Source organism: Muscardinus avellanarius (assembly GCF_963383645.1).
Source record: "Muscardinus avellanarius genome assembly, chromosome: 21".
NCBI classification, from domain to species: Eukaryota; Metazoa; Chordata; class Mammalia; order Rodentia; family Gliridae; genus Muscardinus; species Muscardinus avellanarius.
The window spans coordinates 8,033,234-8,053,052 of NC_137807.1; the positions used below are offsets into that span (position 1 = coordinate 8,033,234).

The 19,819-nt window shown below is 56.7% G+C and overlaps 1 protein-coding gene across 1 annotated transcript in view; it reads right to left on the bottom strand.

Annotated features, from left to right (window-relative positions):
* RASAL1 (RAS protein activator like 1) overlaps positions 1 to 19,819 on the bottom strand; it is a gene marked incomplete at its 3' end in the record, with an annotated part of 30,006 nt that overhangs the window by 9,617 nt on the left and 570 nt on the right. Inside the window, exons 2-12 of the mRNA XM_080717967.1 lie at positions 16,010 to 16,066; positions 13,323 to 13,436; positions 13,153 to 13,214; positions 7,222 to 7,351; positions 5,353 to 5,434; positions 5,150 to 5,281; positions 4,106 to 4,194; positions 2,907 to 3,024; positions 2,673 to 2,826; positions 2,330 to 2,394; positions 1,981 to 2,093 (exon numbers count right to left, since the gene is read on the bottom strand). Coding sequence (XP_080574093.1) covers positions 1,981 to 2,093; positions 2,330 to 2,394; positions 2,673 to 2,826; positions 2,907 to 3,024; positions 4,106 to 4,194; positions 5,150 to 5,281; positions 5,353 to 5,434; positions 7,222 to 7,351; positions 13,153 to 13,214; positions 13,323 to 13,436; positions 16,010 to 16,066 — 1,116 coding nt within the window. The remainder of the gene's footprint in view (positions 1 to 1,980; positions 2,094 to 2,329; positions 2,395 to 2,672; positions 2,827 to 2,906; positions 3,025 to 4,105; positions 4,195 to 5,149; positions 5,282 to 5,352; positions 5,435 to 7,221; positions 7,352 to 13,152; positions 13,215 to 13,322; positions 13,437 to 16,009; positions 16,067 to 19,819) is intronic.

A 19,819-nucleotide genomic window follows, 5' to 3' on the forward strand; every position in this document is an offset into this window, starting at 1 on the left:
CCCGCAGCGCCGCTCAGCCTCTGAGCACAGCGTGTGTGGATCAAAGCCCTTGGCAGCCCCTCGGTGCTCCCCAGCCAGGCCTCCGGCCGCCAAGCGTCTCGCTGGGGCTCACATACCCTGAGCCTGTGCCCACCCACCCTGGGCTTTTGCATGGCCGCTCCTTTGGCACATGGCTATTTCTACCTTTAGCCTCAAAGGCTCCTCTCCACAGTGGCCACCGCCCCCCATGGCCACAGGCGCCGGTGCCGGGATCCCAGCACTGACCGCCAGGCACCTGCGCCGAATCCTCTGCACCTGCTGCTCTCCCGGCTCCAACGCGCTTCCTCCAAACCCAGTGGCCTGAATACCCGCCCTCTGGGAGGCTGCGCCGCTGTCTCCACCCTGGGGGACATAAGGAGCCCGCCCCAGGCTCCACGACCCTGGTCTGTCCCTTCAGATTGTGCCTTTGGCCTCCCGCCGCTAGGGGGCGCTGAGCCCCTCTTCCCCTGTCCCCCAACAGCCCTTCCATGGAGTCGATAGAGGGCGCTCTTCTCTCTGCAAGTCCCTCTTCCCGTGCAGGTCGAGGGCCTGTCCAGCCCACCCAGACGCCACGACCCCCTGGAAGTGAGGCTGAAGGCTCCCGCCTCCTGCACCTGGACCCGAGGCTCAGGCCTGGACCAAGCGCCCATCTGGCCCTGCCTCACCTAGTCTCCATGGCAACCGATAAGCAAAGCAGCCCCAGTGCTCCTATATAACAGATAAGCAAAGCGAGGCTCAGAGAGGTCACTTTGCAAATGGACGGCGGCGCTGAGGTTCCAGCGTCTGCGTGTCCCCCGCCCCGCCCTGGCCCCCAGGTGCCCGGCGCCCTGTGTCCACTGAGTTTCTCACGGGCTCTGGGTGTGCCAGGGAAAGCCCAGATTCTGCCTGTCTGCTCAGGACTCGTGTGCAATGCCGGCTCTGCAGCCGTCCAGCGGTACCACCTCAGGCAGGTGACTCCCCTCTCTGAGGCTTGGTTTCCTCGTCTGTAACAGAGTCCTGATGCCTGCCTCTGGGTGCTCAGGGGGTGTAGACAGGGCCCCGAGTGAAGGAAAGACCCTTTCCCCTGCCCCTTGCTTGTCTGCCCTCTTGCTCCCGGCCTCCATGATGTGAGAACAGATTCCTGCCCCTTCTCCGCTGCCTGACACTAAGCTCTGAGCTCCGCACACCTGGCCTCACCTGGACTGAACCCTGGAATCTCCAAAAACTGTGAGCAAATAAACTTTCCTTCCTCTAAGCTGTGTGGGAGTCATTCTGCAGTAAGAACGTTGATGGAGACAGACGCAAGTCACCACACTGTCCCTGCCAGTCTCTTGGGGCTTCAGGGTCCACCTCTGCAGGCAGCCCCGGTCAACCCCACCATGAGAAAAATGGCTGGCTCTAGCCGGGCGTCGCAGCGCAGGCCTGCAATCCCAATACTTGGGCGGCTGAGACGGGAGGATCACAGGTTCAAAGCCAGCCTTAGCAACTTAGTAAAATCCTTTCCAAATAATAAGGGCCGGGCGTGGTGGCGCGCGCTTGTAATCCCCACGCTTGGGAGGCGGAGACAGGAGGATCGCAATGGTTCGAAGCCAGCTGGGCTGGCTTAAGAGACCCTGTTTCCAAATAAAAATATAAAATAGGACTGGGAGTGTAGCCCAGAGGTAGAAGGGCTTCCAGGAACCCCAGTACCACCCCCCAAAAAAATAAAATAAAAGAGGGCTGGGGGTGTGGCTCAGAGGTAGGATGCCCTTGGGTTCAATCCCTAGTACCATGTATAAATGAATGCATACAACTGATACTCAGGGCCAGTTTCCATCTACAACTCTATTTTCTATGGCAACAGCTCACGTGGGTCTCTGGGCGCAGTGGTGGCTCAGCCAGCCCGGACACCGCACGAGGCTTTGGCGGTTACACCCTGAACTCCAAAGCAGCGCATCCCGGGGTTGCGGTACTGGGCACTGAGGGCCAGCAGGGGCGGCTCACCTGGTGCGGCCCAGGTCCATCTTGCAGGGGTCCAGCTCCACGTACTTCTTCTCCTCGAAGACCCGGCTGATGACCGGCTTGAGCACCTCGTGCAGGTACCGCATGCCCACGAGCTGGGGGCGGGGCGGCACGGGGGTGGGGCACGCTGGGGGGGGGGGGTCTCCCAGGGACAGGTTCTGAAAGGCCCGGCATCCACAGCGACCGGCAGGTGAGACCAGCACCGGCCCCCAGCACCCAGCTCGGCAAGCAGTGCCACCTGAGGCTGGCCAAGCCCTGGGTCCAGGTGAGCACTGGATAACGAGTCCCCCCAGGGGCACCGACCCGGCCCACCCGAACTTCCCCTGCTCACCTTCATAAACTGCTCCATGGACTTGGTTGCCAGCGAGTTGGAACGGAAGAGGGTGTTGGGGTCGGCTGGGGGGATGGGGGAAGCGTTTGCTGGGACTCAGGGGCTGAAGCCCGCTCACCCTACTCCCCCAAGGTAGGGGGCCCTAATTCTCCAAGCCTCGAGAACCAGGGAGGCCCACAAAGGTCAACTCTGAGCCCAGAACAGAGGCCCAGGGCTCACAAGAAACAAGGCCAGTGCCTGACCTCGGGTCGTGTCCTTGGCCGTGGGCACCCCCTGGGACGCCGCCCTCAGCCCCGCAGCTCCCGCCAGCCCTGGGGAGGGGGGTCGGGACGCGGCCACTCACTGGTCCGAGCCACCTCGCGCCGGGTCAGATAGTCCAGAAAGGGCCCGGCCAGGCCCCGGCCCAGGAAGAGCTTCACCAGCTTGGTGGCCAGGTCCTGGCGGCAGTCGCCCAGGGTCACCTGCTCCAGCACGGCCAGGGGGCTCGTGGTGTCCTCCTGGGCAGGGACCGGAGGCCCAGAGGTGACCGGGGGCGGAGGCGGGCCGAGGGGAGGCGGGCCCACGCCCCGACACCCACCTCCACCGGGCCGCGCAGGGCCTCCAGGAGCAGCGCCCGGAGGGGCTCGTAGGACCGCGAGGGCAGCACGCGGTCCTCGGTCAGCCGCACCTTCAGCCGCAGCGCGCCCAGGCCGCCCCTGCAGGGGAGGGGCACAGGGGAAAAGGGACCGGGCAGGTGTGGACACCAGGCGGGCAGGTGTGGACACGGGCAAAGAGCAGGGGTGTCGCAAACGCAGACAGGTGTAGACAGTGTGAACAGGTGTGTGTGTGGAACCCAGGGGCATCTACCTCCGAGCTCTACCCCCAGCCCTATCTTTTTTTTTTTTTTGGTAGTACTGGGGTTCCTGGAAGCCCTTCTACCTCCAGGCTACACTTCCAGACCTATCTTATACTATTTATTTATTTGTTTGTTTATTTATTTATTTATTTATTTTGGTGGTACTGGGGCTCCTGGAAGCCCTTCTAACTCCGGGCTACACTCCCAGACCTATCTTATACTATTTATTTATTTGTTTGTTTATTTATTTATTTATTTATTTATTTATTTATTTTGGTAGTACTGGGGTTCCTGGAAGCCCTTCTACCTCCAGGCTACACTCCCAGACCTATCTTATACTATTTATTTATTGGTTTGTTTATTTATTTATTTTATTTATTTATTTTGGTGGTACTGGGGCTCCTGGAAGCCCTTCTAACTCCGGGCTACACTCCCAGACCTATCTTATACTATTTATTTACTTGTTTGTTTGTTTATTTATTTATTTATTTATTTATTTATTTTGGTGGTACTGGGGCTCCTGGAAGCCCTTCTAACTCCGGGCTACACTCCCAGACCTATTTTATATTTTTTTTTTATTTGGAAAGAGGGTCTCTTAAACCAGCGCTGGCTTCGAACCTGCGCGATCCTCCTGTCTCCGCCTCCCAAACAAGCGTGCGCCACCACGCCCGGCTTTTATTCTTTATTTTGAAACCGGGTCTCACTGAGTTGCGGAGGGCCTCACTAAGCAGCTGAGGCTGTCCTCGAACCGCGATCCTCCTGTCTCAGCCTCCCGAATGCTGGGATGACAAGCGTGCCCACCTCGCCTGGTCATCGGTGACGTTTGTTTATGGAGAAGCGTGAATGGAGTGAGGGGCTCCCGCGCCCACAGTCCAGGTGGTCCCCGGGGGCTCCAGGCCAGCCCCGCCCACTGCCAGCCCCGCCCACGGCGCCGCATTTACCCAGAATCCTCCTCGGCGCTGGGGAAGGGCAGGAGGCGGAACCAGCCATTGGGCGGCTTCTGTTGCAGGACCTGCGGTGAGAACTCCACCTGCGGGACACAGGCAGCCTCAGCCCGGGCCGAGCCGCCTCCTGCTCCCTCCCAGCCCCGGATCCTTAGTTCTTGGGGGGGGGGGGGCTTAATTTACAATTTGAAGAAACTAAGGTCAAAAAGGTGGCTTGGCCAAGGTCACGCAGCTGCTGGGGACAGCATGCCTGGACCTGGACCGGGTGAATGTTCAGCTCTAAGGACACAGATCACGTCTCAGAAGGGAGTCCAGGTGGAGAAACCCATCTCCCTTGCACGCCACCTACTTAACGTGCAACTCCAGCACTCTCCTGCCTTCTGTGTCCATGGAGTGACCTCTCCTACACAAATCATCTCCGTGGAATCGCAGAATGTGTGGTGGGGGCCTGACTGCACCGAGCAACGTGGCTGTGAGGCTCATTCACGGTGCAGAATGAACAGGTCAGCCCTTTGCTCCTTTTCGTGGCTGAATACTATTCCACTGTATGGATATAACAGCTGGTATTCATCTGTTGGTGGACATTTGGATTGTCCTCGCGTCGGGCTACTCTGAATAACGCCGCTAGGAGCAGTCACGTTAAAGTTCTTGTGTGAATACGGGTTTTCGTTTCTACTGCGAATATACGCGAGTGGGACTGCGGGGTCATCTGATAAGTCTATCTGGAACCTGCAGACTATTTCTCAAAGCAGCTACGGGCAGGAACGGCCACACCCATTTCAGAGATGGGGAACTGAGGGAAAGGCCGAGAACCCGGGGTTTCCAGGAGGAGAAGGAGGCGCTGAGGGCTTCGGTCCTGAGGTCAGAGAGACCTGAACTCAACCCTGCCTCTGCTACCTTCTAGACTATGGCCTTGACAGGGCCTCCCTGGGCCTCAGTTTCCCCATCTGTCAAAGGGGCAGCAGTGGCCGCTTCCACCCTCCCGGGCCGCAGGAGGCTCAGCTCCTGGGGAGCCATGGCGGGGGTGGGGGAGGCGCTCACCATGCCCAGGAAGTCGTTCTTGCCCACCATGTCCCAGTCCCAGAGCTCCACGCGCAGCGGGGCGGGGCCGCCCGGCAGCTCCCGCAGCTCCAGCACCTCGTTCCAGTGCGGAAACCGGGTCTTCTTGATGGTCTGGGGGGAGAGACGCGGGCTGCATGAGCCCAGCCCCCCCGGACACCCAGACTCCTCTGCCCAGTGCTCACCGAGGTCTCCTGGCTCTGGCTGCCCCAGAACACGCGCGCGAACGGGTCAGACGTGCCGGAGAGGTCTCGGGGGGCCAGGTCCCTGGGGACAGACACGCGGAGTCAGGGGGCGCGGCCCTCCAGGTTTCCAAGGCAACCACTGCCCCGCCCCCTCCTGTGCCTGGCACGCAGGCCCCACCATCTGGCCCTGTGTTGCAGATCGGGAAACTGAGGCCAGGGAGGTCCAGTCCTGCATCACAAAGCCCAGCGTGCCAAGGGGCAGCGGGGAGGGGAAGGGAGGCCCCAGATTGGAGGCCAGATACAAGATTACGAAGCCAAGCTCTGCCCTCGGGGGCTGGGTGAGGCCGGCCTTCACCTCTCTGAGCTTCCTTATCTGGAAAGTGGAAATAATAGCGGACTGGCCTCCCAGGGCTAAGGGTCAGATGGGATGAGCACGTGTGCCAAGTACTTAGTACAGCACCCGCCACCTGAGGAGGGCTCAGCTTGTGTATTCACTCAACAAACCTTCGTGCCCACGCCCTGCTTAGGAACAAAGAGAAGGCGTGAGAGGAGACCCCGTGTCGCGAGTTGCCATGACAACTCAAAATCCTCACCCATCCCTCCTTCTCAAGGCCCCCAAACCCAGGAACAGCCCCCCACACACCACCAGGGGCTGCCGGCTTCCTCTTCCCAGGCATCCCCAGCCTGCGGTTTCCTAGGAGCCCCACAGTTGCTAAGCGACAGCGATGGGTCCCTCTCGGGCTGGTGCAGATCCTGCACGCCCCGCGGCTGGGGAGGGGGCCACGGCAGAAAGCACCCAGGTGGGTATCCGAGGAGCCGGAGGGCAGGCAAGCTGACAGAGGCCGGGATCCCTGGGCTAAGTAGGGAGGGTCAGCACGGACTTTGCCAGCCACGCCCGGCGCCATCCTCCCTGGGCCGTCCCTCCTGCTGCCTCGGTGGGCCGGCCCTCCTCACCCGCAGTGGCCGTGCCTCGAGCCTGACCCTCGGTCAGCATTCCTGGTTCAGAAACAGTCACGTGCCCTGGATTGGCCAGTAAGACTCAGTCCCGGGATGTGGTTTAGCAATGGTGGGAATTGGGCTTTCTGGGGTAGCTAAGTTGGTAGGTAGGGTACCAGCCTGGGCCCATGGGCGCCGTCTCGCCCCCGCCTGGGGAGAAGCCACCTAAGGATGAAGCTGACACAGAGGATCGGAGGACCAAAGACAGAGGCGGGTTCCTGAGGTCACTATCGGGCGCCTGGTCCCAGCCATACCCGAAGCTGCAGGTGAGTTAAAGAGCCAATAAGACAGTTCCTCTGTTTAACCCTTATAAAAGAGCAGCTGCCAAGTTACGACTTGGTTAATCCACCCCCAAGTCCTCTGTCTGACCATCTTGAGTGTCTGGCCGCTGTCACTGCTGCCCACTGGGGACCCAGTAAGACTTTGTAATTTGGCCTCAGGATCTGCACCTTGGGGAATGTGGACTATCTGTCCAGGGATGCTGCTGTGAGCTCAGAAGTGCCCAGGAGCAGCCGGGCGCGGTGGCGCACGCCGGTAATCCCAGCATTTGGGAGGCTGAAACGGGAGGATCCGGGTTGGCGACCAGCCTCAGCTACTACTTGGTGAGGCCCTTTGCAACTCAGTGAGACCCTGTTTCAAAATAAGAAAGAAAAAATAGGGCTGGAGGTGTCTCTGGGAAGTAGAATGCCCCTGGGTTCCATCCCCAGTAGTGCAATAAATAAATAGACTAAAAAGTAGGGCTGGGGGTGTAGCTCGGATACAACACCCCTAAGTTCCATCCCCAGTACTAAAAAAAAAAAAAGTGCCCAGGCGCAAGGTGGTCCAGGGGATGCCGGCTCCTTTCCAGCCCATCCCGCTGTGTCAGGAACGCACCTGGCCTGCAGCACGTGGCAGCGAAGGCAGCGGCCCCGCCCGTCCTCCAGCATCTGCACGGCCAGGCGGACCTCCCCCTGGACCTCGGCGTCCGGGTCCACGCGGCTCAGGTTGATCCAGCTGTCGATCCCTGGGGGACACAGGCGCCAGTGCTCACGAAGCACCTCTAAAAACCCCGTTAACAAGCCAGGCGCCATGGCCTGTAATCTTGGTATTTGGGAGGCTGAGAGAAGAGGATCATAGGTTTGAGGCCGGCATTAGCAACTTGGTAAGACTCCAAGCAGTGTAGCGAGACCCTGTTTTAAAACATAAACTAAACAGGGCTGGGGTGTAGCTCAGAGGTAGAAGGTTCCTGGGTTCAATTGCTAGCACCAGAGAAACAAACGAAAACTTGCCACGGAGTGGCTGATGAGCTCAAATTCCAGTGGGGAAAATGAGGCGAGAGACAGAGGGCTTTGCCCGGGATCCCACAGCTAGTGAAAGGCAGAGCTCGGGTTTATGCAATCCCATTCTTTTTTCAGTTCTGGAAAATTTTAGCCCATCATGTGTGTGTGTGTGTGTGTGTGTGTGTGTGTGTGTGTGTGTTGCTGGGGATTAAACCCAGGGGCCTTTCTACCTCCAAGCTATATCCCCAGCCCTATTTTATTCTTTATTTGGAAACAGAGTCTCACTAAAATGCCAAGACCGGCCATGAACCTGTGATTCTCCTGGCTCAGCTTCCCAAATACTGAGATTACAGGCAGCTCTCGAACTTGTTATAATCATGATCTCTCCTCAATTTTCAAAATACACGATTTCTCCTCCCCAATTGCCCCTCTTCTCTCTGAAACTCCAATTGCACGTAAGTTGGACCCTCACAGCCATTTCCCAAGTGCCTGCATTTCTCTTTTATGTTTTCCATCTTCTGGTTCCTCTGAGGAGAAGTTAGAATAATTCCTCAGGACTCCTCCAGGGCCTGGAATCTCAATTCAGCTCTGAGTGTGCTGAGGTTTAACTTGGCTTACATTAAAATTAAAACTAAGTCAGGTGGCAGGCGCACGCTTGTAATCTCAGCATTTGGGAGGCTTGAGATGAGGATTGTGGTTCAAGTACTGTGAGGAGCCGTTAAGGTTTCCCCCTAAAAGAATACTTCTGACTGTCCTTTGCCCAGAGTCAATAAGGTTTGGGGTCATAGAAAGTTCACAGTAAAAGTACTGAGAGAAGTTCAGGTGGTGATGGCACGAGGGATTGATTGATCTGGAGCTGTAGAAATAGGACGAGGGATTGATTGACCTGGAGCTGTAGAAATAGAACGAGAGAGATAAACCCAGGTTCGGCCAGTAGAGATATCGACCCGGGAGAGGATTGGCAATCCTTCCGTGCTAGAATTAAATGTTCTTTGAATCAAATTCTTAGAATTGAATTCCTTCATCCTCACTCCTCTCCTCGGAACCCGTACTTTTCCCGGCTGGCTCCTACCAAGGACAGCCTCAGCTACTTAATGAGGCCCTTTGCAACTCAGTGAGACTCTGTTGCAAAATAAAGAATAAAAAGAAAAATAGGACTGGGGGTGTATCTTGGAGGTAGAATGCCCTGGGTTCCATCCCCAGTACCACACACACACACATGCGCACGCACACACACACACACACACACACACACACACATACACACACACAAACTCAGTCAGGTGTAGGGGTGGCAGGCCTGTAATCCCAGTACTTGGGAGGCTGAGACAAGGGGATCAAAGGTTCATTGCCAGCCTCAGCAACGTAGTGACACTCTCAGAAACCTAGTGAGACCCTGTTTCAAAATTAAAAATAAAATAAGGCTGGAGTATAGCTCAGAGGTAGAATGCTCTAGATTCAATCCCTAGTACCAAAAACAAACAAACAAACAAATAAATAAATAAAACCAAGTGTGTATTTGTGTGGGTGCTACCTCCAAGATATACCCCAGCCTTTTTTTTAATTATTTATTTTTATTTTTTATTTTCGCAGTACTGGGATTGAACCCAGGAGCATTCTACCTCTGAGTTATACTCCCAACCCTCTTTTTTTTTTTTTTTTTGGTGGTACTGGGGTTTCTGGAAACCCTTCTACCTCCTGGCTACACTCCCAGACCTATTTTATATTTTATTTGGAAACAGGGTCTCTTAAGCCAGCACGGCTGGCTTCGAACCTGCGCGATGCTCCTGTCTCTGCCTCCCAAGCGCGGGGATTACAAGCGTGCGCCACCACGCCCGGCTCTTTTTATGTTTTTATTTAGAGACAGGGTCCTGTTAAGTTGCCCAGGCTAGCCTTGAACTTAAGCCTTCTGACTCAGCCTCTTGAGCAGATGAGATTACAGGCATGTGCCACTACACCAGGCTATTTGTTTATCTTGATGCCAGGAATTAAACCTAGAGCCTCACAGGTACTAACATGCTGTCTACCATGCTCTTTTTTATGGCTTTCATTTTTTGTTTTTACTGGCCTTTATTGTGGTTACATTTTTATTTTTATTTATTTATTTTTGGGGGTACTGGGGATGGAACCCAGGGGCATTCTACCTCCAAGCCACACCCCCAGCCCTACTTTTTATTCTTTATTTTGAAACAGGGTCTCACTTATTAGTAGCTGAGGCTGTCCATGAACCACGATCCTCCTGTCTCAGCCTCCTAAATGCTGAGATCGCAAAGCGTGCACCCCTACACCCAGCTTTATTTCTTTAAATTGTGTGTGTGCATTTGTGGTGTGTGTGTGTGTGTGTGTGTGAGAGAGAGAGAGAGAGAGAGAGAGAGAGAGAGAGAGAGAGAGAGAGGACCAGCCCTGTTTTATTTTTTATTTTGAAACAGGGTCTCTCTAAGTTGCTGAGGCCGGCTTTGATCTTGGGACCCCCCTGTCTCAGCCACCCAAATACTGAGATTACAAGCATGTGCCACCATACCCAGCTCTAAATATTTGTGTTTTAAAATTGGGCATAATAGTGTCTGTGGTCCAGACCCGCTGGTCACTGTTTGAGCAGACTCTCGCTCATGGTGGCCCGTTCCCTCATGTGTTTGATGGATTCTCTTTGTCAAGTTGCATTGTGGGAAACCTAAGGTGAGGCTGCTGAGCCCTCAGAGGGGGCCAACTGCTGATTCTGGGACCCTTTGAGGGTCTCTGCATAAGGAAGAATTCTCACATTCTGTATCTTCCACCTGCCCAAGCCAGAATTTTAGACTCTGTTGACATTGACATTTCCCTTCAGAGTTCAGGTTAGGGTCAGGGTTACATTTTTCCACTTGCTGGCTGTTTACCCTCCTGGGTAGGTATTAGCTCATGGGTTAGGACCAGGGAAACACTCCGGTTCTTCCTTTCCTTTCCTTTCCTTTCTTTTCCTTCCTTCCTTCCTTCCTTCCTTCCTTCCATCCATTCTTTCTTTCTGTGGTATTGAAGATTGAACTCAGGGGCAGTCTACCTCTCACCTACACCCAGCCCTACTTTATTTTCTGTTTTGAAACAGGGTCTCACTAAGTTGGGGAGGGCTTAAGTTGCTGAGGGTGGCCTGTGATCCTCCTGTCTCAGGCTCCCAAATGGGAGGGAGTGTAGCTCAGGTAGGGCAGGGAGGGGTGATGCTCAGAGATAGAGTGCCCCTGGGTTCAATCCCGAGTACCACAAAAAAGGAGGAGGAGGAGGAGGAGGAGGAGGAGGAGGAGGAGGAGGAGGAGGAGAGGAGGAGGAGGAGGAGGAGGAAAGGAGGAGGAGGAGGAGAGAAGGAGGAAGAGGAGAAGAAGGAGGAGGAGGAGAAGAAGAGGAGGAGGAGGAGAAGAAGAAGGAGAAGAGGAGGAGGAAGAGGAGAAGAAGGAGAAGAGGAGGAGGAGGAGGAGGAGGAGGAGGAAAGGAGGAGGAGGAGGAAAGGAGGAGGAGGAGGAGAGAAGGAGGAAGAGGAGAAGAAGGAGGAGGAGGAGAAGAAGAGGAGGAGGAGGAGGAGAAGAAGGAGAAGAGGAGGAGGAAGAGGAGAAGAAGGAGAAGAGGAGGAGGAGGAGGAGGAGGAGGAGGAGGAGGAGGAGGAGGAGGAGGAGAAGGAGAGGAAGGAGAAGAAGAAAGCCAGGGTTGATGGTGCATGCCTATAATACTAGTCCTAGGGAGGCTGAGGCAGGGAGATCAAAGGTTTGACGTCAGCCTCAGCAACTCAGATTCTGTATCAAAATAAAAATGGTTGGGGGTGTAACCTGGAGGTTGAACATCTCTGGGTTCAATCCCCAGTTCTAAAACAAGCAACATTATAAGCAAAGTCAAAATAAAGACAAAGAAAAATAGTGTTGGTTAATATCACAGATAACGAGTTAATTTCCCTACTATATAAAGAGCAGCCATAAATTAATAAGGAAAGGCAGACCACTCACTGGGCAGAAATGCACATAAAATAAGAGCCCACCAAGGACAAAAGAGGAAAAAGGTGTTTTGTTGCAGTACTGGGGATTCGACCCAGGAGCATTCACTTGGAGCCCTATTTTATTTTTTATGTCGAAACAGGATCTAAGTTGCAAATTACAGATAGTTTTTGCTAAGTTGCAGAGGCTGGTCTTGAACCTGTGATCCTCCTCTCTTCGCCTCTCAAATACTGGGATTACAGGCATGTGCCACCATGTCCAGCTAAAAAACTGATTCTTTAACATACAAAAAGGTGTCCAACCTCACTCATAAAGAGTGCAAAATAAACTGTGCTAAGGAGGCATTTGTGTTTGGTTTTTTTTTTTTCTGTTTTTACCCATCGTGTACACGATTTAAAAGTTCGATGACTGTTTAAAAGGAATGGGGGGGTAAATTGTTGCCCCTCCATGGGGTAATTTAATAACTCTCAAACATGCACCTGACCGATTGACGTAGCCTGCATATGCTTGAAGACAGGACTATTTACTGTAACATTATTTGAACTAGAAAAATGGTGTCAACAACCCAGTTGCTCTCAATAGGGGACCGGCCAAGTGCATGGTGGGTCGTGCACAGCCGCACAATGGAATGCCGGAACGTCTCACTCAGCGAACGGCACACAGGAGCCCCTGGGGCCCAGGCATGGTTGGGGGGCACCACAAACACACCGGTGACAAGTGAGAAGCCAAGGTAGGTGCAGGCGGCGGGACACACCGCTGTCTGCACAGCAGAGAACACACACACACACACACACACACACACACACACACCTGGGCGTGGGGTGCACACCTGTAATCCCAGTACTTGAGAGGCTAATACAGGAGGATGGCAGGTTGGAGGTCAGCCTCAGCAATTGAGCGAGGCCCTGGGTAACTCAGCAAGACCCTGTTTCCAAATTTTAAATAAAAAAGGGCTGAGAGTGTAGGTTGGAGATAGAACGCCCCTGGGTCCAATTCCCAATTCCAGGATAATGGAAACAGGGAGGGCAGGCAGGTGGGTAGACGGGCGGGAGGGCGTATGTCTGGAATCCCAGTACCTGGGAGGCTGAGACAGGATGATAGCAGGTTCAAGACCAGCCTCAGTAATGTAGGCCCTCTGCTGCTTAAGTGAGACCTTGTTTCAAAATAAACAAATTAAATGGAGCTGGGAGTGTAGCTCCGAAGTAGAATGCTCCTAGCTCAGCGTGGTGGCGCACGCTTGCAATCCCCGCGCTGGGGAGGCTGAGACAGGAGGATCGCGCAGGTTCAAAGCCAGCCTCAGCTACTTAGTGAGGCTCCCAGCAATTAGTGAGACCCTGTTTCCAAATAAAATAGAAAAAAGGTCTGGGAGTATAGCCCGGAGGTAGAAAGCTTCTCGGTTCCACCCCAGGACCACCAAAAGAAAAAGAAAAAAGTAGAATGCTCCTGGGCTCCCTCCCCAGCACTACCAAAGAGAGAAAAAAAATAAGAAAAGAAAAAAGAAAGGAAGGAAGGAAAGGAGAGAAGGCGACTTTCCACGGAAGCCCAGCCCGTACGCCCCTCGCTGTGCCCCAGCCAGACCCCACCCGTCCCCGCACCTCGGGGGTCCGCGACAATGGCCTCCTTGCTCAGGGAGATCTTGCCGATGACGTCGTCGTGCCTGCGGAGGGGGCGTGGTCAGGGCTGGGGCAGAGCGCTTCGCCCCGCCCACAGCGCAGGTGCGGCCTCCCGTCCCCTCCCATCGCACCCCGCCTGCCCTGCCACACACCCCACGGTGTCCTCGTCCAGCACGTAGAAGGCCAGGTGGTGGAAATCCAGGGGCAGGTGCACCGTGTACTCCTCGCCCCAGAAGGGGCTCAGGCTCCGCCAGACGGTCGCTGTCCTGTAAGAGGGGTTCGAGGGGGCTGGGGGCCCTCAGGCCACACAGGTGGCCCATAATGGAAGGCCCAGACACACACACACACACACACACACACACACACACACACACACACACGACACTGCACCTGGAACTAGGCTCGTTTGTTATGCCTCAGATAAGAAATGTCCCCCAAGCCCCATGTGTTGGAGTCTTGGTCCCCAGGGCACTGGTGTCCCCAGGAAGAGCTCTGGGAAACTGACTGGGTTGTGAGACCTCAGGAGTGGATATTCCATCAACGAACTCCAGCTGGGAGGTGACGAGAACCGTAGGCGGCAGGGTCTAGTTGGGGGGCCTGGGTGTTTGAGGTGCCCTTGAGGACTCCATCTTGCCCCCCGCCCCTTCCTCTCTGGCTGTCTCTCTCCCTCCTCTGCTCCACCCTCGTGTCACGAAGCTCTGCCTCATCTTAAGCCCAAAGCAACGTAGCCATCAACCAGGGACGGAAACCCAGAGCCAAAATAAACCTCTCCACTAGGAAGTTGTTTTTCTCAGTTATTTTGTTATAGCAACAGAAAGCTGACTAATATCTATACCTACGCAGGGGAACACAGACACACACAGGCATGTACTCAGAGGTCGAAACACACACACAACCCTATACATGCACAGCTCTACACACAGACACGGGGCCCCAGCACATACCCAAGGGGCCTGATTCACACACAGAAAGATGGGGAGACCCACGTAGACACACACACAATCACACACGATGTACAGAGATACACTAACACTCCCAGGTACACCAGGGAAGCCAGATACACACGGATATAGGCATACACAGAAGTTTCTAGAAACACCTCTGTGTTTTTAATACAGGCAGTTGTCCAGCTAGAACATGGAGACACACAAGAGAGACCTAGAAACACATGTGTACACCCGTGCATGGCTGATATACACAGGAAACCCACTCACACACACAGACACATGAACACACAGCCACACACAATTCCTCCCTTCCATCCATCCAGTCCAAAACCCCCACCGGGACTGTGGGAGCAGTCCTGCGACTGGGGCCAGCCTAGGACCGCAGGAAGGAGGGCAGAGGGTCAAGGGAGGCTTCCTGCAGGGATTAATCAGGAGGATGAGATCCAGAAGGGGAAGACAAGTATTCCAGATGGTGGGATCAGCAGGTGCAAAGGCCCTGAGGTGGGACAGGCAGTTCCCATTCAAAGAACAGGAAGGTGCTGGGTGAGAGGGAAGAACCTGAAGAGCCCCGGCGGGGCGGGGTGGGGCGGGGCACTCAGGCCTCTCAGAATGCAGCAAGTCCCAGCCAGGGGGCGGGGCCCAGGGCACCCCTCACCCAACAGGCAGCACAGGACCTGTTATGCCCAGTGATCTAGCACCCTGATTTATGGCTGCAAACCTTGGTTCCACGCCTTTTTCTTTTTATCATATTTTCCCCCAAAGACACACAAGCACGCACGCACCCCCTGCCCTCTCCACACACACCCTCAGACTGTCTCCCGAGCAGTCCCTTCTCCCACCCCCAGTTTTTGGCACCCAGAGGTCCCCTGTGGCTCCCCAGCCCCTGAGCTGGGCGACCCTCGCCACGCAGAGACAGGGAGACAGCAGCCTGCGGTCACACAGAAAAGCAATCTGTGGCTTGGGGGGGGCGGCAGCCCAGAGTGGGCCAAGGGGGCATCCTGAGCACAGGGAGACGGTGGAGGGGGTCAGTGGGGTGCTGCAGCTGACCCCACCCCCATGCGGGCTCCCCACCCCCACCCCCGCTCCCAGCCCATCTGGACCAGAACTGGTGCCAGGAGCATCCTGAATCCTGCCGTCTCCATAGGAACCACGGCCTCAGCCACCCGCCCACCCACCCCCTCAGGCCCGCGGGGGCTGAGAGCTGTCCCTCGGCCTGCGGGGGCGGGAGCCGCGCACAGCCCAGCGCCGGGCCCCCCCCAAGGCCCCCATACGCCACACACCCGCACCTCCTTGGTTTGCTCACACCAGCGCCCGCATGCCCAAATGGGCAGGCACCAGTGCTCACGTGCGTGCCCCCCGTCACGTGCCTGTACACATCACACCCCGCACACTGATGCACACACGTGGGCCCCGGGGCCTGCACACCCACAGGACACGCACACGTGGTTACAAGCATTCACACCTGCTCTGTGATGCCCCACGCACACCCACAAGCAAGCCCAGTTGGGCAGACACGCATACACACGTGCATGCTCGCACACACACACACACACACACACACACACACACACACACACGGTGCCCGCAGCACCCAGCAGGCCCGGAACCAGCCACTCCAACCAAGCGTGAGATGCCCGCCCCCGGGGAGGCCACGCCAGGAGGCGCCGGCCGTGATGGCTGAGTCAGCCCCAGCGCGTCCACAGGGACACGGCGGGTCTGGAGGAGAAGGGTGTCGCGCTCGGCGGGTGGGGAGGGCAGCCCAGGAAGACCCCTGCGCAACACGGCCACCTTCAATCCCACACGTCCCCGCGGGGTGAGCGGGCCCACCCGGCGCCTCTGCACTGTGAACCCTCGCCCCTGGACTCCGGGTCCAGAGAGCCCGCCTCCCTTACCTGGCCACCACCTGGTCATCCACCTTCACCAGGCAGTAGGGGTCACTGCTCCCAGACCTGTGAAGAAGAAGGTTGGCGGGAGGCCCCAAGCCACCTGCGACTCCGGTAAGGGAAGCTGGGGCCCAGAGAGGGGAGGCGCCTCGGCCAGGATTACACAGCAGAGAGCTGAGACCCAGGGGGCGCCCACAGGGGGCCTCGCCCTGTCCGGGCCACCCTCCCCTGCATGTATGCCTGAGCCAGTGGCTCGGTGCACGGGGCCTCCTCCCCATGGAAACAGAAGCCAAGGAATGAGGCCAGAGGGTGTGTCCAGAGTCCTGACCCCAGGAAGCCCACAGCAGCGGTCAAGGACCTGCACGGGGCTAGGGGGCAGCTTCGACACCTGGGTGCATCTCGCTAGCAGGGTGAGCTAGCCAGCCCTCGTCCTCTCCAGGGCGGAGTTTTGTGCCCTGTGAATTGGGCATAACAGCCGGGCGTGGTGGCGCACACTTGTCATCCCCGCGCTTGGGAGGCTGAGACAGGAGGATGGCACAGGTTCGAAGCCAGCCTCAGCTACTTAGTGAGGCTCTCAGCAACTTAGTGAGACCCTGTTTCCAAGTAAAATATAAAAATAGGTCTGGGAGTATAGCCTGGAGGTAGAAAAGCCCGTGGGTTCCACCCTCAGCACCACACACACGCAATTGGACATAACATTAATGCACCCCTCCTGGGGGTTGGAGGGATGAGAGAGGGAGAGAGGGAGGGAGGGAGGGAGGGAGGGAGGGAGGGAGGGAGGGAGAGAGAGAGAGAGAGAGAGAGAGAGAGAGAGAGAGAGAGACAGAGAGAACCCGCTTGGTGGGCCGGATCATGGGCCACCACACAGCTCTCCTGTGGGACCCTGAAGGCCACCCCTTGCAGGGGTAAGCGCTGCTCACCCCAGGTGCTCATTGTGGGAGTTTCCCTGGGGAGGGGACTCCCCATCCTTGGCAGGATGGACCTACAGGCATGGTTCTCAATGCTGAAACTCTAAGACATGTGCCACATGCCACCCTGCAGCCCTCGGCCAACCACAGCCGGCTCCATCTCTTCATAAGAGCAGTCACTGGTCCCAAAGTACCTCTGCAAAAAGGGCATCCCTGACACCACAGCCCTGTCGAAAATAATACTCCAACTCCAAGCCAGGCATGGCAGCTGCTCGGGAGGCAGAGCCAGGGGGATCAATCAAGCCCAGAGTTCAAGGCCAGCCTGGGCAGCAGGGCAAGATGCCCGTCTCAATAAATAATAAGCCAGGTGTGGTGGTGCACACCTGTACTAGGGAGGCAGAGACAGGAGGATTGCAGATTAGAGGTTAGCATCAGCAATTTAGCGAGACCCTCAGTGACTCAGGGAGACCCTGTTTCAAAATAAAAAATACAATGGAGTCCAGGCGTGGTGGCACACACTTATGATCCCAGTGCTTGGGAGGCTGAGACAGGAGGATCGCAGGTTCATGGCCAGCCTCAGCAACTTGTGAGGCCCTCTGCAACTTAGTGAGACCCTATTTCAAAATAAAAAATAAAATAGGGCTTGTGGTGTAACTTGGAGGATGAATGGTCCCTGGGTTTGATCCCCAGTAATATAAAAAAACTAAATAAAAATAAAAAGGGCTGGAGGTATAGCTCAGAGATAGGATGCCTTTGAGTTCAATTCCCAGTGCCCAAGACATAACAAATAAAAACAAAGTAAGTGCTCTGAGATTAAAAAAAAAAAACCAGCAAAATCCCTATTTTCCTGTGGTTGGTGTCTCCCTGTGGGTTCCCCTCCACTTCTGAACTGTGGGCTCCCTGGGGGGGGGGGTGTTGGCCCCTCTCCTCCCCCTGCCCCCGCCTGCAGTGGTGCGGCTGGGGCCTGTCCGCTTGAGGTGCGGGAAAGGGTGGCGCCCGGCTCTGGATTCACACCCAGGTCCGTGGTGCTGACTCGGCCCTCTGGCTGGATGCGCCTCCATTCCCCGCTTTAAGGTGCACGCCGGCCTGCGTCTTGGTGTTCCCTTTCACGATTCTACCTCTGACTCCTCCTCTGGGTACTGCCCCAGGCCTCGGTTTCCCTTCTGGCTCCAAGTCTCCTGGGCAGGGTAACCTCAGGAGCCCATCTCTCCGTCCAGGTCCCGCCCTCTGGACACCTGTGGCCAGGAATGCCCTGTGTCTCCATTTATCTCGTGGGATTCTCAGTCCCTGAGCTTTCTTCCGGCACATGCTCATTTCTCAGTTTCCCCAGCGCAGACGTGGGTCAGATGGGCAGGGATCCCATTAACATTTGGCTAGGAGACAATCCCCACGCCCCCCCCCCCGCATCAACCCAACCTGACCCCGGGCCCCTCGTGGGAGCCAGGCTCCGCGCGCTGACGCACGAGGGCCTTATCAGGCTCCCATCAGGTAGGGGCATGGAGGCAGGAGGGCCCGGCCTCTTCCAGACCCCGAGCTCTCTAATCTCTTGGCCTCTCCCACGGCCCCTGCCCAGCTCGGGCGTGGGAAACTCACGGCCTCCGCCGGCCGCCCCTGCCCGGTCTGGTGTGCGCATCCGAGCAGTCGGCATCCAGACCCAAGCTGCGTGACGGCAGGGTCCCTTCACCCTCTGGAAAAGCCGAGATACCAACAGGCCCCTAGGAAGTCTTAAGCACAGACATGTCCATAGCAACCTGTCCTTAGCAACCTGTGCCCGGCTCCAAGCAGCTACTGTTAGTAAGAGGAAAAAAAAAAAAAAAAACTAGAAATGGAAGGACCCGGCCCTCCTCCCGGGCAAGGTCCACCATCCTCTTGAGTTAGATGGGCCTGGGAGAGGGGCAGAGGACACGTCCCAGGGGAAAGCCCCAGGGCACAGTGATCCCAGAAGGCACCGAGGAACACCTTTATGATGAAGAGGGGGGGACTGAGGCAGGCGGCTGGGTCCTCTGCGGGGCACAGGGACACCTCACCCTGGTTCTGAGCCTTGCCCCAGGGCACGACCCACCTCGGGGTTACCCTGAAAAGAACCTGGCAGGACCAGGGTGCAGCCAGGAGCCGCAGGAAGGAGGATGCTTCCAGCCCCTGCTCAGCGGAGCCCGGGGGCTCGTACCCGCCGCCTCCTACCCTCGAGGGCCACCTCAGGGAGCTGGGCTCTGGGGAGGCTCCCACAGTCCCCAGCTGCTGGCCGACCCTGCCCAACTCGCTGTCCCATGATGGAACTCTCAGGGGGCTCTGGGGGGCATGTCAGAGAGGGGGCGGGGGCTTGTCCAATGACTGCATCCACCTGGCAAGCTTTCCGCTTTCCCTTCAGATACGTGTTTATTTGGGGTAGCTCGTGAGAAGGGGGGGTGGCTACATCGCTTTACACAGCCCCCCCAACAGCTGCTGCGTTCAGGGGGCGGCCGGTTCATGCAAATAGAGTCTGGACGCTCCTCGCTGGGGTCCGTGGCTTCGGGCGTTGGGGCAGAGGCTCCAATCCGCACCCCTGCTCACCTTGGCCGCAGGTGCATCCTACGGGGGCCTCCACCCAACATCCAGATGGAGACACCATCCCCAGCTCCCTCTGCCCAGATGGGAAACCGAGGCCCAGAAGCAAGTTCAAGGTCACCCCCCGCAAGCGTCCTCCGGGGGATGCACACCTGCCCAGGTGCCCGCACCCTCAGAACCCCTTCTGGGCTCCAGGCCAAGCAGGAGGGGACCCCCATTCTGCTGACTCAGCCTAGGGGAGGCGGCGGCCAGGGGCGAGGGCTAAAGGGAGTCCCAGGGTCCCCAGCCCCATCCACAGTGGCAGGGGAGGGGCTGCGGTCGGGCGTCCTGGGGAAGCCCACCCTGAGCGGGCTGCTGTCAGTTCTCC